At 47.1% G+C, this 14,480-nt stretch overlaps 1 protein-coding gene across 2 annotated transcripts in view; it reads right to left on the bottom strand.

Moving 5' to 3' along the window:
- MED23 (mediator complex subunit 23) overlaps positions 1 to 14,480 on the bottom strand; it is a 254,975-nt gene that overhangs the window by 73,380 nt on the left and 167,115 nt on the right. For both annotated transcript variants that reach the window (XM_033937086.1, XM_033937087.1), the window contains one exon: positions 5,020 to 5,225. In XM_033937086.1, the coding sequence (XP_033792977.1) occupies positions 5,020 to 5,225 (206 nt within the window). The remainder of the gene's footprint in view (positions 1 to 5,019; positions 5,226 to 14,480) is intronic.

The following is a 14,480-nucleotide window of genomic DNA, read 5'->3' as shown; positions in this document are numbered from 1 at the left end:
GTGGCATCCTCAACCTTGTCTCCGAAGAGTTCTTCCCAGAAATAAAGGATGTTTGCCAAGCGGTCCTGAATGTTAATGAACATATCAGAGACTCTTAACCATACCAGGTGTCTCATGGCAATGGACATTGCTGATGCTCTGGATGATATGTGAAAAGTATCAAATATTGATTGTGCCATGAACTTTCGTGCTTGAAATAAATTGTGAATGGTATCTTAAAAGTCCTGTAGGTGGTCAGTTGGAATGCACTACTGAAAATCAACTAATTTCTTAAGATGTTTGAGGTAGAACTTCATATAAAAGCTGTAGTTCAGAACGCTTATTAGTTAATACAGATCTGATAAAGATGTCTACCAAACTTGCCCATGGTGCGACCCTCACGACCTGGTGGCGCAGTAGCATAAACTCTGGAGCTAGAGGATTTCTTAAGAATGGATTCAACCAGCAGTGACTGATGTGATAACTGTGATTTATCAAATTCAGGACAATTGAATCCTATAAAGAGTCAATTTTCCTTGGGGTTATAATAGTGGAAAAAGGAATCTCCCAGTTTTTAAAAACAGCTTCCTTAAGTAGATTATATAGAGGCAACTTAAGAAGTTTTTTTAGGAGGCTCATCAAAATCCAAACCTCTAAGAGCTCTGATCTAGGCTCAAGGTCAGACTAACTTAATAAGCAAATCTTTTCCCATATTTCTGATGCCATAGCCAATAGAAGAAAGTCATCTTAGTAACTTCAGGAATCTGAAGAACTTGTCAGCATACAACTGGAAAGGTGCACTTGAAGGTAAAACAACTTCAGTACCACTGATGCACCTAGTCCAAGATCCAGATTCTCAGGAGGCAACAGAAAGAAGCAGGTTAGCCAGAAAACAGCGTAATTTACCCAGATCTGTTTCAAAGCTGTGATCACCCTTCACTATTTGTCCATAAAGAGTTATCATCTCCACCAAGTAATTGCCAACCTCTTCATCAAAGTATGCTTACAGCCTGGCCACCCTGAGTAGGCCTGCTCTTACTATCAGAAGCTAAGCAGGGATGGGCCTGGCTAGTACCTGGATGGGAGACCACCTGGGAATACCATGTGCTGTAGACTAAGAGGTCCTATGTTAGGCAGCAGCGATATAGTGAAGCCACACACTGCACAGGAGAAGGCAATATTGGGCAAAATCACTCCTGTACTCTGCTGTGAAACACCGCAGGAGGGATTCCTCTATGTATGCTGCCAAGAGTCAGTGGCTGACTCAGTGGCATGATCCATCCATCATCAATGTATAATTCAAAGAAGAACACTGGATCAATATCTCTTGGAAACTGTTGGCTTCCTAATCAAAATTTGGAAAATCGGGCTTCAGGTCTTTTTTTCACCCAATATGCTTGTCTGCTAGATCTTGTAATGACCGTTTCCTCTCTAGATGATGAAGAGGAATCTTCCATGACTGATATAGACTTCGAGAGTCATGGGGTTTTTAATTTTTGTCCTTCATCACAATGCATGGAAACAGTTCTTTTGCACTGTCTTCTTATACTGGGCTTATTTTCTTTTTTTCCTTTGACATGACTAGATCCTTTGAACTATTTCTTGATAGGCTTGGTTCTACTTTGTGACCAATATGTTGGATGCAGCACTGTGGATCTTTCACCTTCCTCTATTTGTTGTTGATCTCCAGAATTTCCTTCCTCTTCAGTGAAAGAGAAAAAAATCTTCATTGCCATCCACTGTATTACCCACATAACATGTTTGTCCATTATGTGTAATTATGGCATGAACAGAAGCACTGAGTTGCCTGCCACTGAGATTGTTGATGCTCCCAGATCCCTTTTCATCACTGCTATCTTCTTCTGATTCATTTCCATCATCCAGCAGCTCAATGTACACATTTGCATGGAAAAAATCTTCTGCTTCCACCAAGTCAGCCATCAACTCTTAGCAACATGCACAGAGGAATACCTATTTGCAGTGTTTCATGGCAGAGTAGAGGAGTGGTTTGCCATTGCCTTCTCCTGCGCAGTGAGCGGCTCCACTATGCCACTGCTGCCCCAGGTGGTCTCCCATCCAAGTACTAGCCAGGCCTGACCCTGCTTAGTTTCTGATAGTAAGAGCGGCCCTACCCACAGCAACCAGGTCATAAGCTCCTTGACAGCATAGTGCCTGAAATAATTGTATCTTATAGATTCCAATTGCATCAAAGTATTTGCAAACATTATAATACCGAACGCACTTGTCATGTATACTACAGGTTAGGGTTACTGCAGTTTCTAACAAAGGCATATATACCATTAGGAGGGCAGGCCAAAATTCGTTAGGCAAAAATGATACATCTTCTACCGTCTTCTGTTTCTTAACTAACAGATTTCAAAATCAGAAACTCAAAATGCCATGTCCTGTACCCATTCATTCCCAGTGTTCCATTTTTGGAACATGTGCAAAAAATGCTGTATAAAGATCATGGCCCCGCATGAAAACATTTTTTCTGCAGAGGTACACTACCACAGAAATAAAGTATAAAACCTCAATAATAATCTTTGTATTCGAAAAAAGTACTGAAACAATCGACTCACCTTACATGTGACATTTCAGCACAGTCCGAGAAATACTAGATTTTTAACCAAGTAACTTTTTCCACTGAAAATCACAAACTAATCAAAACAATTTTACTCAACACACGAAAACACAGTAAGGTGAAGGCCAAATCACAAATCTGTACTTTCTTTGTGTTATTGTTAATGATTCCCCCCCAAATGTGAATGTTCCATTATTAGAACACTGGGCAGAAATGGGTTTTAAAGGCCTGGTTGAAGAGTCAAGCTTTTACCTGCTTCCTGAAGAGATAGTCTTGTGTTAAGTGAAGCCTTTCAAGAAGTGCATCCCAGAGTGTGGGGGCTACTCTAGAGAAGGCTTGCTGGCAGGTATGATGTCCATTGGAGAGGGTGTGGATTAGAGAGTTGCATGGGGACAGAAATCCCACCCGTCCCCGTGAGGAATCCCACCCGTCCCCACCCGTCCCCGTGAGGAATCCATCCGTCCCCACCCGGAATCTCCTCCATCCCCGCCCATCCCCGTGAGGAATCCCCTCCGTCCCCGCCCGTCCCTATAAACTTCAGAAATAGTTATTTCATTTAATTATGCTACTGAATTAAAGGCTCTGGTAGAAACCCATTTACAAATAAGCAAAAAGACTTTATTAATTTGAAAATATTAATTGGGAAGAATACATACTTTGTAAACGGGTTTCTACCAGAGCCTCTTGTTTATAAATTTTTATCAACACAACTAATATACTACTTTATCCTGAAGCAAAAAAAAAAGAAAAAACGAAATAGAATTCTTTTCCTACCTTTGTTGCCTGGTTTCTGCTTTCCTCATGTTCTCATTCAGTTCCTTCCATCCACTGTCTCTCTTCCTTCTGCGTCTTCCATTTGCTCTGTTACTGTGCCTCTCCCTTTCTCCCCCCTTCCAAATTGGTCTGGCACCCATCTTCTTCCCTCCGCTCCCCCATAGTCTGGCATCTCTGTCTTCTTCCCTGCCAGCGTCTTCTCCCCACTCTCTCTTCCCCATTTCCTTTCAGCGTCCTTCTCCCTCCCCATCTTCCCCATGTCCTGCCAGCGTCCTTCTCCCCCTTCTGTCTTCCCCATGGCCTTTCAGTGTCCATCTCCACCCCCCCGTCTTCCCCATGGCCTTTCAGCGTCCTTCTCCACCCCCCCGTCTTCCCCATGGCCTTTCAGCGTCCTTCTCCATCCCCCCATCTTCCCCATGTCCTTTCAGCGTCCTTCTCCACCCCTTTGTCTTCCCCATGTGCTTTCAGCGTCCTTCTCCCCCCCCGTCTTCCCCATGTCCTGTCAGCGTCCTTCTCCCCCTTCTGTCTTCCACAAATGCTTTCAGTGTCCTTCCCCCCCACGTCTTCCCCATGGCCTTTCAGCGTCCTTCTCCACCCCTTTGTCTTCCCCAGTGCTTTCAGCGTCCTTCTCCCCCCTCCTTCTCTCCCGCCCCGGGTGCAACACAGCCGGCCAGGTCCCCTTACTTTTGTGCCGACAACAGCCCCGGTCTGACAAACCTCCCTGCCCTTAACCGCGAATCTAAATTTCCTTCTTACAGCTGCTGTAAGAAGGTAATTTAGATTCGCGGTTAAGGGCAGGGAGGTTTGTCGGACCAGGGCTGTTGTCAGTCTGTCGGTCGGGGAAGCGCCACAAAAGTAAGGGGACCTGGCCGGCTGTGCTGCACCCGGGGCGGGGCGGACCGCCCCCCTCCCTTGGTAGCCACTCGAGCAGCGAGGCTACTCCTCCTTACCTACCCTGCCTGCAGCACAGAGCCGAACGGAAGTCTTCCCGATGTCAGTGCTGACGTCGGGAAGACTTCCGTTCGGCTCTGTGCTGCAAGCAGAGCAGGTAGGGAGAAAAACCGCGCGACTTAGTACATCCAGCCCCGCAGGAACCCCGCTACCCTCGGAGGCGTCCCCACGGGATCCCCGCGATCCTAGGGGGCGTCCCCATGGGATTCCCGGACCCTAGGAGGCATCCCCATGGGATCCCCGTGACCCGAAGGGGGAACTCGCGGGATGCCCGCGGGATTCCCGTCGTCCCCGTTCCCATGCAGCTCTCTAGTGTGGATAGGAATACTCCTTGGAAGGACCTTGGTGACCTTGAAGATGTGGCTTGTCACATAAGGTTATGAACAGGTGATGAGCCAAATCAAATTATTTTGGAAATGTATTCACTTAAAATATGCTAATAAAAGGGTATGGATTATTTGTTTCTTCATACCATTTAAAATATTTTGAATATATCCAGCTTTAGCTTCATGGTTGAATAGGGTCGCAATACCACCATTATAGAAATTCAATGGCAAATTAAGCAAGGCTAGGTATTTACACTGTATTACTAAGCTGTATAAAAAAAGTCATATTAGGGATCATTTCCACAACTTATATGGAAATATACAGTATAAGCTTTCATAACTCAAAAATGCCTTGTAAGGCAATGGTGGTATTACTGAGATACAGTAAAGGATCAAAATGTTTACCTATAGCCAATCTGGTTAATATGATCAGTTTCCAGAAGCATTTTCCACAGAAGGCAAAGGAAGAGTGGTGGGGATCCCTGCATGGAAAAGTGTGTAATGATGTCATTTTCATTGGTCATTGACTTCCATTTTCTGTACTCCTCTTCCACGTTCTTCTTCAGATTAAAACGACTTTCTTGGGGTACATTGTTCTGTTTGAAGAATGCCTGAAAAAAAAATTGTGGTATTGAAAAAGAACCTATAGACTAAAGAGGGCTGCTGCTTAATAAATCCCAAGAGGCTTTAACTCATACTCCTGGCTATAACAGTGTATGGTGGTTGCCACCCATTATGGTGACACTATCTCTAAAAGGGAATGCAAGCTCCCTTCACGAAGTGTCAAAATGTCCTGGTTTATGAAGAATTAAAAATCACCTCCTGGTCAGCCAGTGCTATTTGGACAGTTGATGCCAGTAGAGAAGAAACAATTAGGGATTACTCCTGCCCCTGAAGAACCCCCAGGATTTAGGGAATAAGTTCTAGGAAGGCTGGGGCAATGGGCTTTATGAAGAGGGGAGAGGGAAATTTTAACGGAACAGGACAAGGCTTCAAAGCATGCAAAACAGGGCAGGTTTCAATGAGCCAGGATGGGTGGTTTGGGTATTCCTCATAGATGAACAGTGCCTTTCAATATGGGCAGAGGAGGAAGACTATATCAGCACCTGAGAACATTGTCTGGCATCTAAATGCAAGAATGGTTGCCAGCATTTCAGAAATGGATATGCTTAGATCAGTTAAAAATCAACAGCACTTAAAAATAACACAACACATTCTCTAAAATTAAACAGGCTTATACTCGTATATATAAAGACCACACATTTTTATGTAAAAAGAAAAGCTGGGCCAGGTCTTGTTTTATCCCTTACATGCAAAGCAATGTGATTTGGATTTACTAAGGGAACTCAATAAGGAATTCAAAATTATATATTCATGTATACAATGGGGTAAACATGAGGATTGGATCAGCTTGCCCCATGAACAGGGTCACCTTAATTTTCCCTCCATCTCCTTTTGTCATTCCACCCAGTACTGGATTTTAGTATGCTAATTAATGAACAACCACCATTTCCAATTTCTGCATATATTTCGAGAAGAGCCATTATTTTCCCATGCTGAGAGTAAATAGGAATACTAGAGTAGTCTGCTTTTGACTTTTGGCACTGTGTGGGTCTCAGAAAGTTTGAGTTGAACAATATCCAAATTCCTGGGCTGATCTTACAATGACTGTCATAAGGAATATGAGTACCATATAATGCCACTGAAATTCTCATTGACACATTCACATTCATGAAGCATACAAAATAGTTCCAGTATTTCCTCTATAGGAGCCATATGACACACTTTACTTACATCATAAATCTAGTAGGGAAAATTTTTTGAAAGCCCCTCAAAGGTGTCACCCCAGCTGAATGGTTTTCTTATAAAGCACAGTTACTTACCGTAACAGGTGTTATCCAGGGACAGCAGGCAGATATTCTTGACTGATGGGTGACGGCACCGACGGAGCCCCGGTACGGACAATTTTAGAGTGATTGCACTCTAAGAACTTTTAGAAAGTTCTAGCTAGGCCGCACCGCGCGTGCGCGAGTGCCTTCCCGCCCGACAGAGGCGCGCGGTCCCCAGTTAGGATAAGCCAGCTAAGAAGCCAACCCGGGGAGGTGGGTGGGACGCAAGAATATCTGCCTGCTGTCCCTGGATAACACCTGTTACGGTAAGTAACTGTGCTTTATCCCAGGACAAGCAGGCAGCATATTCTTGACTGATGGGTGACCTCCAAGCTAACAAAAAGAGGGATGGAGGGAAGGTTGGCCATTAGGAAAACAAATTTTGTAAAACAGATTGGCCGAAGTGTCCATCCCGTCTGGAGAATGCATCCAGACAATAGTGAGATGTAAAAGTATGAACTGAGGACCAAGTAGCAGCCTTGCAGATTTCCTCAATAGGAGTGGAACGGAGGAAAGCTACAGACGCTGCCATAGCTCTAATCTTGTGGCCTGTGACAGAACCTTCCAGTGTCAGGCCCGACTGAGCATAACAGAAGGAAACGCAAGCGGCAAGCCAATTAGACAGAGTGCGTTTAGATACAGGATGACCCAACTTGTTAGGATCAAAGGACAAAAACAGTTGAGGAGATGATCTGTGAGGTTTGGTGCGATCAAGATAGTAAGCCAGAGCACGTTTACAATCCAAGGTATGCAAAGCCTGTTCACCTGGATTACAATGAGGCTTTGGGAAAAAAACAGGTAGAACGATGGATTGGTTAAGATGAAACTCAGACACAACCTTAGGAAGGAATTTTGGATGTGTACGGAGAACGACCTTATCATGGTGAAAAACAGTGAAAGGTGGATCAGCCACCAGTGCATGGAGCTCACTGACCCTCCTGGCAGAAGTGAGAGCTATAAGAAAAACCACTTTCCAAGTTAGAAATTTAAAATGCGTTGTGGCCAAAGGCTCGAAAGGAGGCTTCATTAACGCAGAAAGAACCACATTAAGATCCCATACAACAGGAGGAGCCTTAAGAGGTGGCTTCACATTGAAAAGGCCCTTCATAAACCTTGAAACTAAGGGATGAGCTGAGAGGGGTTTTCCATGAATCGGCTCATGAAAAGCTGCAATAGCACTAAGGTGGACCCTTATCGAAGAGGATTTAAGACCAGAGTCAGATAAGGACAATAAATAGTCCAACACCAGTCCCACTGCTGTAGATATGGGATTATGGTGATGTAACAGGCACCAGGAAGAAAAGCGAGACCACTTTTGTTGGTAACATTGAAGAGTAGACGGCTTCCTGGAGGCATCAATAATAGAACGGACAGGCTGAGACAGGAGAGCATGAGCTGGAGTCAGCCCGAGAGATACCAAGCTGTCAGGTGCAGAGACTGTAAGTTGGGATGAAGTAGTGTTTGCTGATTCTGTGTAAGCAGTGAAGGAAACAGAGGAAGAGGTATGGGTTCCCTGGAACTGAGTTGAAGTAGAAGGGAAAACCAATGCTGTCTGGGCCACCGTGGAGCTATGAGAATCATGGTGGCTTGTTCCCTCTTGAGCTTGAATAAGGTGCGCAGCATGAGCGGAAGAGGAGGGAATGCATAAAGGAAGAGATTGGTCCAATCCAGGAGAAATGCATCGGGTTCCAGACGGTGAGGAGAGTAAAGTCTGGAGCAAAACAGGGGCAGTTGATGGTTGTGGGGAGCTGCAAAAAGATCCACTTGAGGTGTGCCCCATTGGGAGAAAATGGACTGGAGAGTCGAGGAGTCGAGAGTCCATTCGTGAGGTTGAAGAATTCTGCTGAGATTGTCTGCTAAGCAATTCTGTTCCCCTTGGATGTAGACTGCCTTCAGGAATAAGTGACGAGCAGTCGCCCAGGTCCAAATCCTTAGAGCTTCCTGACATAAGGGATGGGATCCCGTCCCTCCCTGTTTGTTGATATAGTACATTGCAACTTGGTTGTCTGTACAAATGATAAGAACCTGAGGAAACAGGAGATGTTGGAAAGCTTTGAGGGCGTAAAACATCGCCCTGAGTTCCAGGAAATTGATGTGGTGTTTCTTTTCCTGTGTGGTCCAAAATCCCTGAGTTTGGAACTCGTTCAAGTGAGCTCCCCATGCATAGGGGGAGGAATCCGTGGTAATGACCAGTTGATGAGGAGGTAGATGGAACAGTAGACCTCTGGATAGATTTGATGATTTCAACCACCAAAGAAGCGACTGTCGAAGAGACGAGGTCACAGATATGTGTTGTGAACAAGGATCCGTCGCTTGTGACCACTGAGTCGCTAGGGTCCGTTGAGGAGTACGCAGGTGGAGACGTGCGAAGGGAGTGACATGTACTGTGGAGGCCATGTGTCCCAAGAGCACCATCATGTGATTCGCAGAGATGGAAGGTTGTTGGAACACCTGCTGACAGAGATGAAGGATGGTGTGAAGGCGGTTTGGAGGAAGAAAAGCCCTCATCTGAACAGTATCCAGAATGGCTCCAATGAATTGAAGTCGCTGAGTTGGAATGAGGTGCGACTTGGGTAGATTGATTTCGAACCCCAACAGTCGAAGGAAGTAAATGGTCTGATCCGTGGCTTTGTGAACGGACTGAGGAGAAGGAGCCTTGATGAGCCAGTCGTCCAGGTAAGGGAAGACTTGAAAGTTGTGGGAGCGGAGATAAGCTGCGACCACAATCAGACATTTGGTGAATACCCTGGGCGAGGAGGCTAGGCCGAAGGGTAGCACCTTGTATTGGTAATGATGTTGGTTGACAAGAAAGCGAAGATATTGTCTGGACATCAGATGAATTGGAACGTGAGTATACGCCTCCTTGAGATCGAGGGAACATAGCCAGTCTTCCTGAGAGAGAAGAGGATATAGGGTGGCAAGAGATAACATCTTGAACTTCTCCTTGACCAGACATTTGTTGAGCTCCCTGAGATCTAATATTGGTCTGAGATCTCCGGTCTTTTTGGGTACAAGAAAGTACCAGGAGTAAAATCCTAGGCCTTGCTGGTCCAGAGGAACTGGTTCGATGGCATTGAGAAGAAGGAGAGATTGAACCTCCTGAGCGAGGAGGAGGGACTGAGCCTTGTTGGAAGCAGACTCTTTTGGCAGACTTAATGGTGGAGGAGTCTGAAAGTTTAGAGAGTAGCCGTGGGCGATTATAGCAAGTACCCACTGGTCGGAGGTGATTGCTTCCCAGCGAGATAGAAAAACTTGTAGTCGACCTCCTATGGGCTGAGGCAGAGGACATGAGGGAGGAAGACTGGCAATGTTCTGGAGAAAGGAGTCAAAAGGGCTGTGTCGACTTAGGTTGAGTAGCCGGTTTGACAGTAGGCTGCTGTTGTTGACGAGCCTGTTGCTGCTGCTGACGCTGTCTGCGAGATTGAGGAGGATGAGGCTGGGCCGGCCGAGCAGAAAACCTCCTTTGATATGAAGATTGTTGCCTGAATGGACGAGGAGGAGGAGGTTTCTTCTTGTTTTTCAACAAGGTGTCCCACCTAGTTTCATGGGCGGAGAGCTTTTGTGTGGTGGTATCCATGGACTCCCCAAACAGCTCATCCCCTAGGCAAGGCGCATTGGCCAGCCGGTCCTGATGGTTTACGTCCAATTCTGAGGCCCGCAGCCATGCCAACCTTCTCATTGCTACAGAGATAGCAGTAGCACGAGATGTCAGTTCAAAAGTATCATAAATAGAACGGACCATAAACTTCCTGAGTTGCAGAAGACTAGAGGTACATTGTTGAAAAGCAGGAAGTTTACGGTCCGGAATATACTTTTGAAAAGAGGTCACCTGTTGAATGAGGTGCTTCAGGTAAAACGAGAAGTGGAAAGCGTAATTACTTGAACGGTTGGCCAGCATGGCATTTTGGTAAAGACGCTTTCCAAATTTGTCCATGGCCTTTCCTTCCCTACCAGGAGGGACAGAGGCATACATACTGGCTCCTGCAGTCTTCTTTAGGGTTGACTCTACCAACAGGGATTCATGGGGAAGTTGGGGTTTGTCAAATCCAGGGATTGGAATCACTTTATATAGAGATTCTAGTTTTCTTGGGGCTCCTGGGATTGTCAAAGGAGTTTCAAGATTCTTATAAAAAGTTTCCCTCAAGATGTCATGGAGGGGTAACTTTAAAAACTCTTTAGGAGGTTGGTCAAAATCCAAGGCATCCAAAAATGCCTTGGATTTTTTAGAGTCAGACTCTAAAGGAATAGACAGGGTGTCTGACATCTCCTTTAAAAATTTTGTGAAGGAGGAGTGCTCTGGCTTAGCAGTAGTATCCTGCACCGATGGATCCTCCTCATCAGATGTGTAATCCTCCTCGGTACCGAGGGGATCATCCGAATCGTCCCACAAATCAGGGTCCCGTACCGATTGTAAACGGCCCTGGGAAAGTGGAGTCGATGTATCAGCATGTTTAGTCTTGCGTACCGATTTACCAGACCGAGTGGAGACGGTACCAGGGGAATGTAGTACGGTACGGGGTTCAGAGAACGGTACCGGTTCCGACCCCGTAGGAATAGCACGCCGTTTTGGTTCTGCTGACAGAACAGGCATGGACAAAGATTTATGCGGTGCCGAAACAGTCGATGCCAATAACAGAGGCTGTTCGACAGACGGCACCGAAGGCTCAGTCGGTACCGACACTGGAAGGTTCGGAGACAATAGAGCCGGGAGCAACTGTTGAAGTTGCTGCTGAAGCTGGACCTGGAGGATAGAGGCAATGCGCTCATCCAACGTTGGTCCCGATGGCACCGGTACCGGTTTTTTCTTGCTCGGTACCTTCGGTGCCGCTCGACGCTCGGGTGAAGTCGATGCCGATGAAGAGGCCGAGACTTCAATGGGAGCGGAGCGTTTACGGGGCCGGCGCTCAGTCTGCAGGACTTGGCTCACTGCATGCTCGACTGGCTGGCCTAGAACAGTAGGGAAGGTTTCTTAGCCGGCTTACCTACAGGAGTCGACACCGCCGATGGATCTGGCGGTGCCGAGGTAGTCGGAGTCGATTTGGAGGAAGTCGTCGACGTCGATACCGGTGCAACTTCCATAGCGGTACCGAAAAGGATCCGCTGCTGAATTTGTCTATTTTTTAAAGTTCTTTTTTGTAAAGAACTACAGCGGGTGCAGGTTTCAGCCCTATGGTCCGGACCCAGACACTGGAGGCACCACTTGTGTGGGTCGGAAAGGGAGATAGGGCGTGCACACCGTTGACACTTTTTGAAACCCGGTGACGGGGGCATGAAGGGAAATACCGCTGTAGCAAAATCGAAGCCCGAGGCTTCGATGGTGCCAACAGGCCCCGCCGGGTCAGATTCGATAAAAAATATGAAAAATAAGAATTATTATTTTTTTTTTTTTTTACACAAAAGGTAAAAAAGAAGGAAAGAAATAAAATATGAAGAGAAAAATACGCGCGAGCGGGAAGGCAAGTGAAATAGAAAAAAACTTCCAACAGCCGTTGGAAACACGCGTCTTCTTAGCTCCGCGGAATTAAGAAAACTGGGGACCGCGTGCCTCTGTCGGGCGGGAAGGCACTCGCGCACGCGCGGTGCGGCCTAGCTAGAACTTTCTAAAAGTTCTTAGAGTGCAATCACTCTAAAATTGTCCGTACCGGGGCTCCGTCGGTGCCGTCACCCATCAGTCAAGAATATGCTGCCTGCTTGTCCTGGGATAAATATTCTACTGAGTAAGAAGATGACTGTTATATTACCTTAGACATATACAGTATGTTCCTAAAACAATGGTATCACTTCCAGCAGCAACTAGATGAATATGTAGATGGTTTGTTGCAGTTCAGTAAGATGTTATATGAGAATTTTATGTAAAAAACATGGCTTTGTGAAGCAAATCTACAGTATAGCACAGTTACTTACTGTAACAGGTGTTATCCAGGGACAGCAGGCAGATATTCTTAACGCATGGGTGACGTCACCGACGGAGCCCCGGTACGGACCTTTTTAACTAGAAAGTTCTAGTTGGCCGCACCGCGCATGCGCGAGTGCCTTCCCGCCCGACGGAGGAGAGCGTGGTCCTCAGTTAAGATAAGCCAGCTAAGAAGCCAACCCGGGGAGGAGGGTGGGACGTAAGAATATCTGCCTGCTGTCCCTGGATAACACCTGTTACGGTAAGTAACTGTGCTTTATCCCAGGACAAGCAGGCAGCATATTCTTAACGCATGGGTGACCTCCAAGCTAACAGAGAGGGAGGAGGGATGGTAGGCCATTAGGAAAATAAATTTTGTAACACAGATTGGCCGAAGTGTACATCCCGTCTGGAGAAGGCATCCAGACAGTAGTGAGTAGTGAACGTGTGAACTGAGGACCAAGTGGCAGCCTTGCAGATTTCCTCGATGGGCGTGGAACGGAGGAAAGCCACAGAAGCAGCCATAGCTCTGACCCTGTGGGCCGTGACAGCACCTTCCAGTGAGAGACCGGCCCGAGCATAACAGAACGCAATACAGGCAGCAAGCCAGTTGGAAAGCGTCCGTTTAGAGACAGGACGACCTAGACGGTTAGGATCGAAGGTCAGAAAGAGCTGAGGGGACGAGCGGTGAGCCCTGGTACGGTCAAGGTAGTATACAAGGGCACGCTTACAATCCAGCGTGTGCAACGCCTGTTCCCCAGGATGAGAATGGGGTTTAGGGAAAAAGACAGGCAACACAATGGACTGGTTGAGGTGAAAAGCCGAGACCACCTTGGGAAGGAATTTAGGATGGGTACGCAGAACCACCTTGTCATGGTGAAAAACAGTGAACGGTGGATCGGCGACCAGTGCATGCATCTCACTAACCCTCCTGGCAGAGGTGATGGCAATGAGGAAAAGCACCTTCCATGTTAGAAGTTTGAGCGAAGTTGTGGCAAGAGGCTCAAAAGGGGGTTTCATGAGGGCTGATAAAACCACATTCAGGTCCCAGAGGACAGGAGGAGGCTTCAGAGGTGGTTTGACATTGAAGAGGCCTCTCATGAACCGGGAAACCAGTGGATGAGCCGTGAGAGGTTTTCCAAGGATAGGCTCATGAAACGCAGTGATGGCACTGAGGTGGACTCTGATTGAGGTAGACTTGAGGCCAGCATCGGACAGAGAGAGCAAATAGTCCAGTAACAGTTTCCACCGCTAATGAAGTGGGATCGTGATGATGCAGTAGACACCAAGAGGAGAACCTGGTCCACTTCTGATAGTAACATTGGAGGGTGGCCGGTTTCCTGGAGGCATCCAAAATGCGACGGACAGGCTGAGACAGATTCTCTGGAGAGGTCAGCCCGAGAGAAACCAAGCTGTCAGGTGGAGCAAAGACAGATTGGGATGCAGTAGAGACTGACATTGCTGCGTAAGTAGAGTAGGAAACACAGGAAGAGGAATGGGCTCCCTGGAGCTGAGCTGAAGCAGGAGGGAGAACCAGTGTTGGCGAGGCCACCGAGGAGCGATGAGAATCATGGTGGCCCTGTCCCTGCGGAATTTGGATAACGTCCGCAACATCAGAGGTAGTGGAGGAAAGGCATAGAGGAACCGATCCGTCCAGTCGAGCAGGAATGCATCTGGGGTCAGACGATGAGGAGAGAAGAGTCTGGAACAGAACTGGGGCAGCTGATGGTTGTGAGGCGCTGCAAAGAGGTTCACCTGCGGAGTGCCCCAGCGAGCAAAGATGGAGTGGAGTGTTGAAGGGTCCAGAGTCCACTCGTGAGGTTGAAGGATGCGGCTGAGATTGTCGGCCAGGGAGTTCTGTTCGCCCTGGATATAGACAGCCTTGAGGAAGAGATTGCGGGCCGTGGCCCAGTTCCAGATGCTGAGAGCCTCCTGACAAAGGAGGCGAGATCCGGTGCAGCCTTGCTTGTTTATGTAGTACATGGCGACTTGATTGTCTGTGCACAGGAGAAGAACCTGAGGGCAGAGAAGGTGCTGGAAGGCCTTGAGAGCATAGAACATGGCTCTGAGTTCCAGGAAATTGA

This window comes from Geotrypetes seraphini, chromosome 3 (genome assembly GCF_902459505.1).
Source record: "Geotrypetes seraphini chromosome 3, aGeoSer1.1, whole genome shotgun sequence".
NCBI lineage: Eukaryota > Metazoa > Chordata > Amphibia > Gymnophiona > Dermophiidae > Geotrypetes > Geotrypetes seraphini.
Note: the sequence above shows the minus strand (reverse complement) of the source record. Positions and strands in the feature narration are given on the sequence as shown.